At 44.6% G+C, this 15335-nt stretch overlaps 2 protein-coding genes across 3 annotated transcripts in view; both read left to right on the top strand.

Moving 5' to 3' along the window:
- The window catches only part of STRIP2 (striatin interacting protein 2), a 166013-nt gene that overhangs the window by 32314 nt on the left and 118364 nt on the right, over positions 1-15335 (top strand). The gene's annotated exons all lie outside the window — the stretch shown is intronic.
- On the top strand, positions 9406-10917 carry LOC138676273 (uncharacterized). The gene is made up of 2 exons (XM_069765406.1): positions 9406-9793; positions 9955-10917. Exons 1-2 carry the CDS (start codon positions 9444-9446, stop codon positions 10829-10831), a joined length of 1227 nt encoding a protein of 408 aa, XP_069621507.1. The 5' UTR covers positions 9406-9443; the 3' UTR covers positions 10832-10917.

The following is a 15335-nucleotide window of genomic DNA, read 5'->3' as shown; positions in this document are numbered from 1 at the left end:
AGATCTGGCAATAACCCAAAACAATAGGACGAGCTCTGAGACGTGGAATCTCTGTAGACTGCAGTACCTGATCTATCCTCACACAACTGGAAGCAGCAGTGGATTGCGCCTATCAACTACCTATGCAACTCGGCACTGCCTGAGGAGCTGACTATCCTGAAGATAGAAATACAAGCCTGACTTACCTCAGAGAAATACCCCAAAGGAATAGGCAGCCCCCACATATAATGACTGTTAGCAAGATGAAAAGACAAACGTAGGAATGAAATAGATTCAGCAAAGTGAGGCCCGATATTCTAGACAGAGCGAGGATAGCAAAGAGAACTATGCAGTCTACAAAAAACCCTAAAACGAAAACCACGCAAAGGGGCAAAAAGACCCACCGTGCCGAACTAACAGCACGGCGGTGCACCCCTTTGCTTCTCAGAGCTTCCAGCAAAAGATAATAACAAGCTGGACAGAAAAAACAGAAAACAAACTAGAAGCACTTATCTAGCAGAGCAGCAGGCCCAAGGAAAGATGCAGTAGCTCAGATCCAACACTGGAACATTGACAAGGAGCAAGGAAGACAGACTCAGGTGGAGCTAAATAGCAAGGCAGCCAACGAGCTCACCAAAACACCTGAGGGAGGAAGCCCAGAGACTGCAATACCACTTGTGACCACAGAAGTGAACTCAGCCACAGAATTCACAACAGATCCAGAGGAGTTTTGGGAGAATGTCCTATGGTCTGATGAAACCAAACTGGAACTGTTTGGTAGAAACACAACTTGTCGTGTTTGGAGGAAAAAGAATACTGAGTTGCATCCATCAAACACCATACCTACTGTAAAGCATGGTGGTGGAAACATCATGCTTTGGGGCTGTTTCTCTGCAAAGGGGCCAGCACGACTGATCCGGGTACATGAAAGAATGAATGGGGCCATGTATCGTGAGATTTTGAGTGCAAACCTCCTTCCATCAGCAAGGGCATTGAAGATGAAATGTGGCTGGGTCTTTCAACATGACAATGATCCAAAGCACACCGCCAGGGCAACGAAGGAGTGGCTTCGTAAGAAGCATTTCAAGGTCCTGGAGTGGCCTAGCCAGTCTCCAGATCTCAACCCTATAGAAAACCTTTGGAGGGAGTTGAAAGTCCGTGTTGTCAAGCGAAAAGCCAAAAACATCACTGCTCTAGAGGAGATCTGCATGGAGGAATGGGCCAACATACCAACAACAGTGTGTGGCAACCTTGTGAAGACTTACAGAAAACGTTTGACCTCTGTCATTGCCAACAAAGGATATATTACAAAGTATTGAGATGAAATTTTGTTTCTGACCAAATACTTATTTTCCACCATAATATGCAAATAAATTGTTAAAAAAACAGACAATGTGATTTTCTGGATTTTTTTTCTCAGTTTGTCTCCCATAGTTGAGGTCTACCTATGATGTAAATTACAGATGCCTCTCATCTTTTTAAGTGGTGGAACTTGCACTATTGCTGACTGACTAAATACTTTTTTGCCTCACTGTATATGTATGTATGTATGTATGTATGTATATGTGTGTGTGTGTATATATATATATATATATATATATATATATATATATATATATATATATATATATATATATATATATATATATATATATATATATATGTCCTTCTCAAAAAATTAGCATATAGTGTTAAATTTCATTATTTACCATAATGTAATGATTACAATTAAACTTTCATATATTATAGATTCATTATCCACCAACTGAAATTTGTCAGGTCTTTTATTGTTTTAATACTGATGATTTTGGCATACAACTCCTGATAACCCAAAAAACCTATCAGGAGTTGTATGCCAAAATCATCAGTATTAAAACAATAAAAGACCTGACAAATTTCAGTTGGTGGATAATGAATCTATAATATATGAAAGTTTAATTGTAATCATTACATTATGGTAAATAATGAAATTTAACACTATATGCTAATTTTTTGAGAAGGACCTGTATAATTTTTTTTTTTTTTTTAGTTGCAAAATTGGGGGTCTCGGCTTATACTCGAGTATATACGGTAACTCAACCCTGACTTGCAGGGGTGGATTAAGGGTAGCCAGGACCCTGGGCTGTTCAGACACTGTGGGCATGTGACAAGTCCTGGCTGGATGAAGTGATGGCGGCCTGTGCTGGATGAAAGATGAAGGACTTCACTCGTGCGGAACGCATTACTGGCATGTATATTTTGCCTGCTCCCCTGATGAGTCTCCGCTATTGGATATGAAACGTGTTGGGAGAATTTGTGAATGTCCATGTATTGGTGGTGTCCATAGTTAGGGATCACTTGGGACCTGTCCTTGTTAGGACAGGAGTTCGAATGGGTATAACAGGGAAGGAAAGATATCACCCCAGCCCCTATCCCTATGGGTGGACTACGGACCTCCAGTCAAGGATACTGGGAGGCACTCTATGGTGACCATACGTCCACTACTTCTGGAAAGGCACACCGCTCTATCATTGGTGAGATCCAACCAATTTTTATCTCTTGAGCACTGGTTCACATGAGCACTTTTTGGTTGGTTGTTTGTTAGTTGAGTTGTTTAGATTTTATGTATTTTATTAAAAGTTGTTTTACTATAGGGGTTTCCTCCAACCTAGTTTAATATTGTTAACCCTGAGGGTACATTAATAGTGGTGATCATATCACACTATTATTTATTGTAACACTGACTCATCAGTGACGTCTCTAGGTGAAGTTCTTCATCTTTCATCCAGCACAGACCTCCATCACTTCATCCAGCCAGGACTTGTCTCTGCAGGAGATAACTTATTATTATTATTATTATTTATTGTTTATAGCGCCATTTATTCCATGGCGCTTTACATGTGATGAGGGGTATGCATAATAAAAACAAGTACAATAATCTTAAACAATACAAGTCATAACTGGTACAGGAGGAATGAGGACCCTGCCCGCGAAGGCTCACAATCTACAAGGGATGGGTGAGAATACAGTAGGTGAGGGTAGAGATGGTCATGCAGCGGTTTGGTCGATCGGTGGTTACTGCAGGTTGTAGGCTTGTCTGAAGAGGTGGGTCTTCAGGTTCTTTTTGAAGGTTTCGATGGTAGGCGAGAGTCTGATGTGTTGTGGTAGAGGGTTCCAGAGTAGGGGTGATACGCGAGAGAAATCTTGTATACGATTGTGGGAAGAGGAGATAAGAGGGGAGTAGAGTAGGAGATCTTGTGAGGATCGGAGGTTGCGTGTAGGTAAGTACCGGGAGACGAGGTCACAGATGTATGGAGGAGACAGGTTGTGGATGGCTTTGTACGTCATGGTTAGGGTTTTGTAGTGGAGTCTCTGGGCAATGGGGAGCCAGTGAAGGGATTGACAGAGGGGAGAGGCCGGGGAATAGCGGGGGGACAGGTGGATTAGTCGGGCAGCAGAGTTTAGAATAGATTGGAGGGGTGCGAGAGTGTTAGAGGGGAGGCCACAGAGCAGGAGGTTGCAGTAGTCAAGGCGAGAGATGATGAGGGCATGGACTAGGGTTTTTGCAGATTCATGGTTGAGGAATGAACGGATTCGTGAAATATTTTTGAGTTGAAGTCGGCAGGAAGTGGAAAGGGCTTGGATATGTGGTTTGAAGGAGAGATCAGCATCAAGGATTACCCCGAGGCAGCGAGCTTGTGGGACTGGGGAGAGTGGGCAGCCGTTTACTGTAATGGATAGATTCGTTGGGTGGGTCACGTGAGATGGGGAAAGATGATGAATTCTGTTTTGTCCATGTTAAGTTTCAGAAATCTAGCGGAGAAGAAGGATGAAATGGTGGACAGACATTGAGGGATTCTGATTAGAAGGGAGGTGATATCTGGTCCAGAGATGTAGATCTGTGTGTCGTCAGCATAGAGGTGATACTGAAAGCCATGAGATTCTATGAGCTGTCCCAGGCAAAGGGTGTAAATGGAGAAGAGCAAGGGCCCAAGGACTGAACCTTGTTGGACTCCGACAGAGAGGGGGCGAGGTGAGGAGGTGGTGTGTGAGTGGGAGATGCTGAATGTCCGGTCTGTTAGGTATGATGAGATCCAGGATAGGGCCAAGTCTGCGATGCCAAGGGATGAGGGGGTCTGTCATAATAGGGAATGGTCCACTGTGTCAAAGGCAGCCGACAGGTCGAGGAGGAGGAGGACAGAGTAGTGTCGCTTGCTCTTGGCGGTTAAGAGGTCATTGGTGACTTTAGTTAGGGCAGTTTCGGTGGAATGGTGTGACCGGAAGCCAGATTGTAGGCGGTCAAAGAGGGAGCAAGAAGAGAGATGGGAGGACAGTTCAAGGTAAACGTGTTGTTCCAGTAGTTTGGAGGCATATGGGAGAAGTGATATAGGGCGATAGCTAGATACAGAGGATGGGTCAAGAGAGGGCTTTTTGAGGAAAGGTGTGATGGAGGCATGTTTAAAGCTTGAGGGGAAAACACCAGTTGTTAGTGATAGGTTGAAGAGATGGGTTAGGGTTGGGATGAAGATTGTGGTGAGGTTTGGGATGAGGTGGGATGGGAGCGGGTCAAGTGCACAGGTGGTGAGATGCGATCTTGAGAGTAGAGTGGAGAGTTGATCTTCTGTAATGGTGGAGAAGTTGGTTTTGGAGGTGGAAGGCTGGGAAATCAGGAGGAAGGGCTCTGGGGGTTGTTGACCAAAACTGTCTCTAATGCTATCAATCTTCTGCTTGAAAAATGAGGCAAAGTCTTCAGCGGAGATAAGTGGGGAGGGAGGAGGTGCTGGGGGACGGAGGAGAGAATTGAAGGTGTTGAATAACTGTTTAGGGTTGTGAGAGAGAGAGGATATGAGCGATGAGAAGTAGGTTTGTTTAGCTGTGGCGAGTGTGGTCTTGAAAGTAGTGAGGGACTGTTTGAATGCGATGAAGTGCTCGTTAGAGTGGGATCGTTTCCATCTGCGCTCAGCAGCCCTGGAAGCTCGCCTCAGTTCTTTGGTCAGGCTGGTGTGCCAGGGCTGTCTGTTGATTTTGCGAGCTTTGGTATGTGTAAGTGGGGCAGCAGATTCTAAAGCTACAGCTATTGTGGTGTTATATAGAGCGGCAGCGTCATCCGCATTGTGTATGGAACTTATGCCTGTGAGGGGTAGGAGGGATTCAGAGAATGAATGTAGGTATCAGAGAATGAATGTAGGAATGTATGTAAAACCATCCCTCGATCAAAACTGTGCCGCTAATTATAGACCTGTCTCTAATCTTCCCCTCATCTCTAAACTCCTCGAACGCCTGGTCCACTCCCGTCTTACGCGCTATCTCTCAGATAACTCTCTTCTCGACCCTCTTCAATCTGGCTTCCGCTCTTTACACTCTACTGAAACTGCCCTCACTAAAGTCTCTAATGACCTACTAACAGCTAAATCTAATGGTCACTACTCCATGCTAATTCTCTTGGATCTCTCTGCAGCATTCGATACTGTGGATCATCAGCTCCTCCTCACTATGCTCCGCTCCATCGGCCTCAAGGACACCGTTCTCTCCTGGTTCTCCTCCTATCTCTCTGACCGATTCTTCACTGTATGTTTTGCTGGTTCCTCCTCCTCTCACCTTCCCCTTACTGTTGGGGTTCCTCAAGGATCAGTCCTAGGCCCCCTCCTCTTCTTTGTATACTGCTCCTATTGGACAAACAATCAGTAGATTTGGTTTCCAGTACCATCTCTATGCTGACGACACCCAATTATACACTTCTTCTCCTGATATCACACCGACCTTTTTAGAAAACACCAGTGATTGTCTTACCGCTGTCTCTAACATCATGTCCTCCCTCTATCTGAAACTTAACCTGTCAAAAACTGAACTCCTCGTGTTCTCTCCCTCTAACCTACCTTTGCCTGACATTGCCATCTCCGTGTGCGGTTCCACCATTACTCCAAAGCAACATGCCCGCTGCCTTGGGGTCATCCTTGATTCTGACCTTTCATTCACCCCCCACATCCGATCACTGGCTCGCTCTTCTTACCTGCATCTCAAAAACATTTCTAGAATTCGCCTTTTTCTTACTTTCGACTCTGCAAAAACTCTTACTGTTTCACTTATTCATTCTCGTCTGGACTATTGTAACTCTCTAATCGGCCTCCCTCTTACCAAACTTTCCCTGCTCCAATCTGTCCTGAATGCTGCTGCCAGGATCATATTCCTCACCAACCGTTACACCGATGCCTCTACCTTGTGCCAGTCATTACACTGGCTACCCATCCACTCCAGAATCCAGTACAAAACTACTACCCTCATCCACAAAGCACTCCATGGCTCAGCACCACCCTACATCTCCTCTCTGGTCTCAGTCTACCCCCCTACCCGTGCCCTCCGCTCCGCTAATGACCTCAGGTTAGCATCCTCAATCAGAACCTCCCACTCCCGTCTCCAAGACTTTAGATGTGCTGCGCCGATTCTTTGGAATGCACTACCTAGGTTAATACGATTAATCCCCAATCCCCACAGTTTTAAGCGTACCCTAAAAACTCATTTGTTCAGACTGGCCTACCGCCTCAATGCATTAACCTAACGATCCCTGTGTGGCCTATTTAAAAAAAAAAAAAAAAATCAGGTTCCTCGCATTATGTTCTCATTCACTTTATGCAGTTAATAGCCCTCTGTGTCGTTACTGCTACATACTTGGGCAATTAACTGGTTCATGCAGCTTTACATGAACACCTGAGCCTTACACTATGGCCGGTCCGAATAACTAAAGCAATTGTTACCATCCACCTCTCGTGTCTCCCCTTTTCCTCATAGTTTGTAAGCTTGCGAGCAGGGCCCTCATTCCTCCTGGTATCTGTTTTGAACTGTATTTCTGTTATGCTGTAATGTCTATTGTCTGTACAAGTCCCCTCTATAATTTGTAAAGCGCTGCGGAATATGTTGGCGCTATATAAATAAAAATTATTATTATATTATTAGGTCAAGATGTTTAAGATTTCTGCGAGGGTGTGAAAGTTTGTGGGGTGGGGATTGTAGACATGGAGTGGAGAGAGATGAATGTGAGAAAGTTGTGGTCAGAGAGTGGAAGAGGTGAGTTAGAGAGGTTAGATAGAGAGCAGAGGCGGGTGAAGATGAGGTCCAGTGTGTGACCGTCTTTGTGAGTGGCTGCAGAAGACCATTGAGTGAGGCCGAAGGAGGAAGTGAGAGTTGGAAGTTTAGTGGCAGCTGAGAGGGAAGTGTCAATGGGTATGTTGAAGTCGCCCATGATGATAGTGGGGATGTCCGCAGAAAGGAAATGAAGTAGCCAGGTGGTGAAGTGGTCAAAGAAGGTGGTGGCTGGCCCTGGGGGGCGGTAAATGACAGCCAGTTGAAGGTTGGTGGGGGAGTAGATGCGCATAGAGTGCACCTCAAAGGAAGGGAGGGTAACAGAGGGTGGCAGTGGGATTGGGGTGAAGGAGCAGTTATCTGACAGGAGAAAACCAACTCCTCCGCCATGTTTGCTGCTGGGGCGGGGTGTGTGGGAAAGGTGGAAGCCACCGTAAGAGAGTGCAGCAGGGGAGACTGTGTCAGAAGGGGTGATGGCGAGGAAGGAAAGTTTGGTAGTAACAAAGAGATCATGGATGTAGGAGAGCTTGTTGCAGACAGAGCGAGCGTTCCACAGAGCTCCTGTTAGTGGGACGGGGGCTGGGCGAATGGGTATAAGGTTAGAGAGGTTACGGAAGTTTGTGATAGAGCGTGGATGGGAGGTAGAAATGATTGTGGGAATATGGTGAGGAGGACCAGGATTTGGAGAGATATCACCAGCAGTGAGAAGGAGCAGAGAAAGTGTTAGCAGGTGGGAGCAGGAGAGGGCATGAGGGGGCTGTCTGTGCTTGGAGACAGAAGATTGTATGTTAAGGATCAGTTCTGAGGAGGAGGTGAGGTGGATGGGGAGGATTGAAGAGGAGATGAACAGTTCCTTACTTGGTGTGGGGATTGGGGGAGGTAGCAGAAAGTGAAGGATTATAGGGGTGAAAGTGAAAACAAACAGAAACATTGTTTACAATGACAGTGGCCAGTTACCTTCAGGTTCAATTCAGGTTTTAATTCTACTGTAATCCACACTTCTAAGGGATCACACTGCAGACTGAAGTCATTGCAGACTTTTGCTATGCAATATATGGCAAACTAAGTGCGTTCAGGTGTGAAGCAGAGAGGAGTGGTCTCTGCTCATCTTGGTCAGAGAATTAAGAGTGGACCAGATGCATACAATCAGGCCGAAGTAAACAAGGTCATAAATATCACAGGGTAAGCTGGGGTTAGCTGAAAAAAAACTTCTCGAGCTCCGCTTGCAGAACACATTTACTTATTTTTTCCCAACTTCTACATTACACCACATGAAGAAGAAAAAATGGCGACAGTGTCACTCTACACAGTAACAGGACCGCCCCCCCATTTAAAATAGTGTCCTCAAAAAATAAAATAAATACATCACTGCAGTAATAATATCCCTTAATTAGCCCCTATAGTAATAATAATATCCCCCATCCTGGCCCAGTGTATCTCATTCCTGGCTTCAGCCATATGTTCTCCCATCCTTCCCTCATGAGTATCCATTCTGCCCCATCAGTCTCCATCATATCCATCCTGCCCCATGATCCTGTATGATCTGTCTTCAGTCCTGGCCCCAGTGTGTCCAGCATTCTGGCCCGGGCCCCCCGGATTGCCGTTTGCAATAGAAAAATAAAAAAGTTCTCCTCACCTGTCCGTGCTCCAGTGGCGAAGCTCCCTCCAGCAGCGCGCACTCGCCGGCGACTGACAATGACGTCAGACGCCGGCGACATGCGCGCTGTGGCCTATGTCAGCTGCCAGCCTCCGATTGGCTGGCGGCAAATGAGACGGGGCCCGATGCGGGCCCCCTCTGCCCACCAGGCCCATACGCCAGTCAGGGCAGTAATGCCCTGATGGCAGCGGGCAATCTGGGCGGTAGCCCAGGGCCCCCCCACACCACTGGGCCCTCGGCTACCTCCCAGATTGACCCTGTTATAATCCACCCCTGCTGACTTGTACTTCTCAACAACTTTGTCCCTGACTTGTTTGGAGATCTCCTTGGTCTTCGTGGTGTTTGGTTAGTGATGTCTCTTGATTAATGGTGGTGCAACCTCTGTGGCCTTACATAAAAGGGGTGTGTGTGTATACTGAAAGACATGTGACACTTAGGCTGGTTTCACACTTGCGTTTTTGAACGCATGCATTTGTAAAAAAAAAACGCATGGTGCAAAAATGCGTGTAAACGCAGCGTTTTTTTGACGCATGCGTTTAACGCATGCGTCAAAAAAAGCAGCGTTTACATGCGTTTTTGCATGCGTTTGCGTTTTTTTAGCATTTTCCCCCCCAAAAAAAAGCAAAAAAAAAAAAAAAAAAAGGTAATCAGACACAACCAATGGGAATTGAGAGGGTGTATATGATTGTCTCTCAATATATTGACCCTAGGGGTACAGAAATTTTCACAGCTTGCTACTGTTTCCGGTGTCATGATGGATCTTTCCATGGAGAGCTTTTATTTTAACCTGGATTTCAGCTTCAAGATTTTCCTGCCCTGTGCTTTTGCTTGGGAGCAAGACCGAAACCGCCAAAGATGGAGAAGGAGACAGCGTAGGCGTTTTTGGAGGCACCCCATCATTGAAGTGCGTGAGAGCTGTGGAGCCTATCACACGCTCTATGCGGAGCTGAATGCCAACCCGGAGAAATTCCAGGATTACACGAGAATGTCACAAGAATTGTTCCGGGATTTGCTGTCTCGTGTCGAAGGATCCATACGGCGACAGGACACACGGCTCCGTAGAGCGATTCCACCCGAGGAACGTCTGCTAGTGACATTACGGTACGTTCCAAAACTAAACCAATGACACTCCAAATTTTAGTTATGACATGTATTTTATGTTTTTTGTTTTTTTTGCTATTTTCTTTTCGTTATTTATAAACACACCATAAAAAGAGTAGATTTTAAATGTTTTTTTTTTTTTTTGTTTCTTTTTCTTCTAGATTTCTTGCCACAGGAGAGAGTTTATCTTCCCTCCACTTCCAATACCACCTTGGAATATCAACCCTGTCCGGAATCGTTGTGGACACCTGTCGTGCGTTATGGAATGTACTCCGTGAAGAGTTTATACCAGTACCCACCGTGGACATGTGGCGTGAAATTTCTGATAAATTTTTGAACGTGTGTGATTTCCCCAACTGTTTAGGGGCGGTGGATGGAAAGCACATCCGCATTATCAAACCTGATCTGAGTTTTTTTAACTACAAAAAATATTTTTCGATAGTTCTCATGGCAATAGCGGATGCGGAGTGTCGCTTCATCGCCGTGGACATTGGAGCTTTTGGCCGTGGCAATGATTCCCAGACTTTTAAGAGCTCGGATATGGGCCGTCGTGTGTATGGCAACAATTTTAATTTTCCCACTCCACAGCCTCTCCCCAACACTCAAGGCCCACCGCTGCCATTTGTTATGGTTGGGGATGAGGCCTTCCAGATGTGTGAAAATCTCCTGAAGCCATATTCTAGTAGGGACTTGGACCACACTAGAAGGATCTTCAACTACAGACTGACCAGGGCCAGAAGAACAGTAGAGTGCACCTTTGGCATTCTGGTTGCTAAATGGCGCATTCTTGCAACAGCCATAAATCTAAAAGTGGAAACAGTGGACAAGGTGGTCAAAGCCTGTGTGGTTCTACACAATTACCTCATTGCTAAGGAGCGACCCCACATTGAACTTGATGAACCAGTTTCACACCCACTGCCTGATTTTCAGCATCACCCGATGCGGTCAACTGCAGTCGTTGGTCTTATGCGGGACCAATTTGCGGCCTATTTTGTTTCCGATATTGGACGGGTGTCATGGCAGGACAATGTTGTGTAAATGTCCTGTTGTATGTTTATCTTTACGAATTATTAAATACTGATACAAATTTTTCAAATTAATAAACTTTAGTGTTGGTTGTGTTGACCGTGTCTCCTATCTTTTTCCTCTCTAAACAAAGGTTGACCAAAGATGGGCAGTAGATATGTATATCATATTTTGTAATCCAAAACCAGGAGTGGGTGATAGATGATGAGGTAATAGTTATTATTTTAATATCATAATTGACCTCTTATATTGTTGCACTCCCTATTTTGGTTTACAAATAATGATATAAAACACTGGCCACATACTTATAATAATGGAAACAATGTTGATTTATTGGTAACCATGTTGATTTATTGGTAATCTTGTTGACGTCATTGCGTCAAGACTGTCACGCTCTCTATACCCATCAAGTCAAGTGTAAGAAATAATGATTTCATGATAAACATATACATGCTCATGAATTCACAATTTCTTACACCTGGCCAGGTGAGCATAGATATGTAGCGTGTGACAACCATTGTCACATAATTTGTTATATAAATAAGAGAATATGGTGAATATACAAGGCAGTAATCAACTCAATAGGTCAGGTGTCTTAACTTATGAGTTTTTGGACATCTGACCGGTTCAGTTGAGTACTGAACTTGATTTCCACCATTTTCTCTTTGTACAGTCACACTAGGTACAAAAAAGAGAGTATGGAAATAACTAATATTTTTTTGGCCAACTCATATCTGTATACTGAAGAAACACATATAGATGTAGTCTTGTATTTTATACTACTGGAGATATGTTTTGGCCAAAAGAATAAGTGTGTGGCGAAGTTTATTGGTGTGTATTGACAGCGGTGAAAGACACAATAAACCAAACATAATAGTTGCAAATTACATTTTTTTTTGAGTCAACAAAGAAATTTAAAAATTTATTTTTTTGTACCGCGACGGCTTGGGGTAGAGTGACGTAACCGGGGGGTATTAAGAACAGAAGCCTGGCTCACCGTGGAGGTGGCAGGAGAAGGGTCTGGAAGTTCGGGATGGGGCTTAACACATGAGAGGCTTGAGACACACTGGAAGGGTGAGACACAACAGACAATACAGACACATCGGTAGGTGATGAGGGAGGAATACTCAGAGTTTTTTGTTTTTTATGTGTTTTTTGCGTTTTTCTTTGGGTTTTCCTGGTAGGGGGATGTCTTCTTGGGCTAATAGGATGTTGAGTGTTGGCGGGAGACATGTCAAGGTGCTCCGACATGCCCTGCTGTATTTGGTTAAAAAAAAATGATGAGCTGGCCTCTGGAGGTTGGCTTTAACTTGATCAAGGCTTTTGGCGACATCCTGGATCCGACAATCTAAGAGGTTATGGGACACATCCATTCTGTCACCTAAAGCCTTGATTGCTTCGTGTAAAACCGAGCTCAAGTGCAAAAACTCGGGCATGAGTGACCTATCCGAAGCCCTCTGTCGCTGCCGGGATGAGCCTGCAAAAATGGGTGCAGTGAAAGAGGACTGCGAAAGGGGAAGACCTGATGGACCAGCTCCCTGGTCTCCAGTGATTGTGGAAGGCCCACCTGCTGCTTCCTGTGGAATTTAAAATTACATATTATGTCAATGCAATACAAGCGGAAGCATGTGAGAAATACTTACGTTCTCATGAGAAGGACCGGTCTTAAAAAGGCCAGCACACGGTGGTATTTGTACAGCCGGTGCCTTGCTCCGGAACCACTTGCAGCACGATTCTCTGTGCGAAGGTCATTGTTGAAGCGGTCCTTCATGGAACGCCAACGTGTTCTTATTTTGTCCACTGTGAAATAACAATAAAATATAATGGTCAGAAAATGTACTTTTGGCCGTGCTCTCTTGACTGTGTGTGATGACAGAAACTCCGAAAAGTTACTTTCATCACACACGGTCAAGAGAGCCCGGCCAAGGTCTCTGCTGCTTCACACTGCAGTGCAATACTTACCAAGTGCATTACGGACCCGTGGCGGGGCATTCTCCCAGCCATCCCACAACGCTTGGGCCACCTCACTCCACAACCGACGGAGCGTACTGTTGACTGCGTGCTGTGGATCCCGGCTGTCCCACAACGGGACTCGCTCCTGGACCAGGGTGATCAGGAGGTCATTATCGATCCGGTCATCGTCCCGTTGTGAAACCTAAAATTAAAAGAAAATCATATAACTTTACTCAATCACATTGGGGAAAAAAAATACCAGAAGATGAGAAATGGCAGGAATATGAAAGTCAACTTTCAGAAAAGGATCATACCAGAAAAATTAAAAGAAAATCAAGGGTACAGAAAGGAAGATTCAAGAATATTACAATGAGGACAGTCTGCCTTCTATACATACCCGCTGCCGTCTTCCCACCGGACCTTGACTCCGCTGCTCCGTCCCTCTCTGTCCCTCAGTAGAAGTGCTCTATAAAAAAAAAAAAATCAAATTGTCTCATGTGTCGATGTGACAGTCAATACTTACCAAGATGAAGGACAAAAAACTAACCTCACTGACATGATCCACTTCTGACTGACGTGGCTCAAACTCCTCATCAGATGAAGACTCCGCAGAAGACATTCTGATGCATGTTGAAAGAAAAAAAAGGAAGAAATTAGGACATGTAGATCCAAAAAATTGAAAATAAATGCATTGGCTAGGATATACTCACATTGCTCTGGGTCTTGTCCACCAGTGCGTCCGGGCAGTGTCTTGTCTTCTTTGGAGTCTGATGAGAAGTGACCAGAAACTTCCCCCAACCTTCCTTTTAACACCCTGCTGCTATGGGGGAGGCTTATCAGTGTCTAGACAATCTTATCTACAGTCTAGTTAACCTTAGCTAAAAAAACGCATGCGTCAAAAAAACGCATGCACAAAAAACCGCATGCGTCCCCATTGACTCCAGGGTATTTTTTGACCCCCAAAAAACGCATGAAAACGCATGCGTTTTTGTGTCCAAAAAACGCCTCTCAAAAATACTACAAGTTGCATTTCTGAAAATGAACGCATGCAGTAAAAAAACGCATGCGATTGAAAACGCGACCAAAGGCGTACACAAAAAAAACGCATGCGTTTTCAATGTTAAATATAGAAAAAAAACGCATGCGTTGGACTTCCTTTCACTAAACGTGACTTACGAAAGTAATTGTTTGCACCAGAAATTTTGGAGAAATCGTAGCAAAATAGGTGACTACATATGCACATGACAATTTTTAGTTTTGATCCCATAAATTTAATTTATGCCTGTATTTTGCCGCTTCACCAACTTGCACTATTTAGTGCTGATGCATCACACAAATCATATTGCAAAAAATATTTAAACAGCCGTAGTAATGTAACAAAATAGATAAAAATTCAAGGAGGTGAATATTTTTGTAAGTCACTATGTACAGAGTATCTTCAGCCACCACATTCAGGGTAAGTCCACACAGGGCATTTTGGCTGTTTTTTTTTTTTTTTTTTTTTTTTTTTCCTGCAGCAAAACCTAATCTTCTTGGCAGGAAAGAAGCTGCATCAAAAATGCAGGTTTTGGGGGCGTTTCTGGTGCGTTTTTGCACTTTTGGTGCGTTTTTTTTTTTCCCCCCCTTGAATTTTCAGCAGCAAAAACGCAGCAAATAATGACACCTGCATGTTTGCTGTGTTTTTTTTCTACATCCATTCAAGTCAATGGGTGAAAAACGCTGAAAGAAGTGACATGCTCTATGTCCAGAAAACGCAGCAAAGCACAACATACTGATCACACAAAAAACCAATGTGTGTGCATGAAATTTCTGAAATCTCATAGACTTTGTTGGTACTGTAAAAGGCAGCTGAAAATTAGTATATAACGCAGCAAAACAGCAAAAACGCCCCACTTACCCTTAGACTGCAGAAAAAAATTATATATATATATATATCTCTCTATCACGGCCGGGTGTCAGCTGCCTATCGCAGCTGACATCCGGCGCTATGTGCCAGGAGCGGTCACGGACCGCCCTCGGCACATTAACCCCCGGCACACCGCGATCAAACATAATCGCGGTGTGCCGGCGGTACAGGGAAGCATCGCGCAGGGAGTGGGCTCCCTGCGGGCTTCCCTGAGACCCCCGCCGCAACGCGATGTGATCGCATTGCTGCGAGGGTCCCCTTACCTCCCTCCCTGCAGCAGGCCTGGATCCAAGATGGCTGTGGCATCCGGGTCCTGCAGGGAGGAAGGTGGCTTACCAAGTGCCTGCTCAGAGCAGGGCTTGGTAAGCCTGCAACACTGTAAGTCAGATCGGTGATCTGACAGTGCTGTGCAAACTGTCAGATCACCGATCTGTGATGCTTCCCCCCCCCCCGGGACAAAGTAAAAAAAAAAAAATTTCCACACGTAAAAAAAAAAAAAAAACAAAAAAACCCTAAATAATGAAGAAAAAAAAAATTTATTCCCATAAATACATTTCTTTATCTAAATAAAAAAAAACAAACAATAAAAGTACACATATTTAGTATCGTCGCGTCCGTAACAACCCCACCTATAAAACTGTCCCACTAGTTAACCCC

The sequence above is a fragment of the Ranitomeya imitator genome, chromosome 4 (assembly GCF_032444005.1).
Source record: "Ranitomeya imitator isolate aRanImi1 chromosome 4, aRanImi1.pri, whole genome shotgun sequence".
NCBI lineage: Eukaryota > Metazoa > Chordata > Amphibia > Anura > Dendrobatidae > Ranitomeya > Ranitomeya imitator.
The sequence above is the reverse complement of the archived record's forward strand: the minus strand, read 5'-3'. Positions and strand labels throughout refer to the sequence as shown.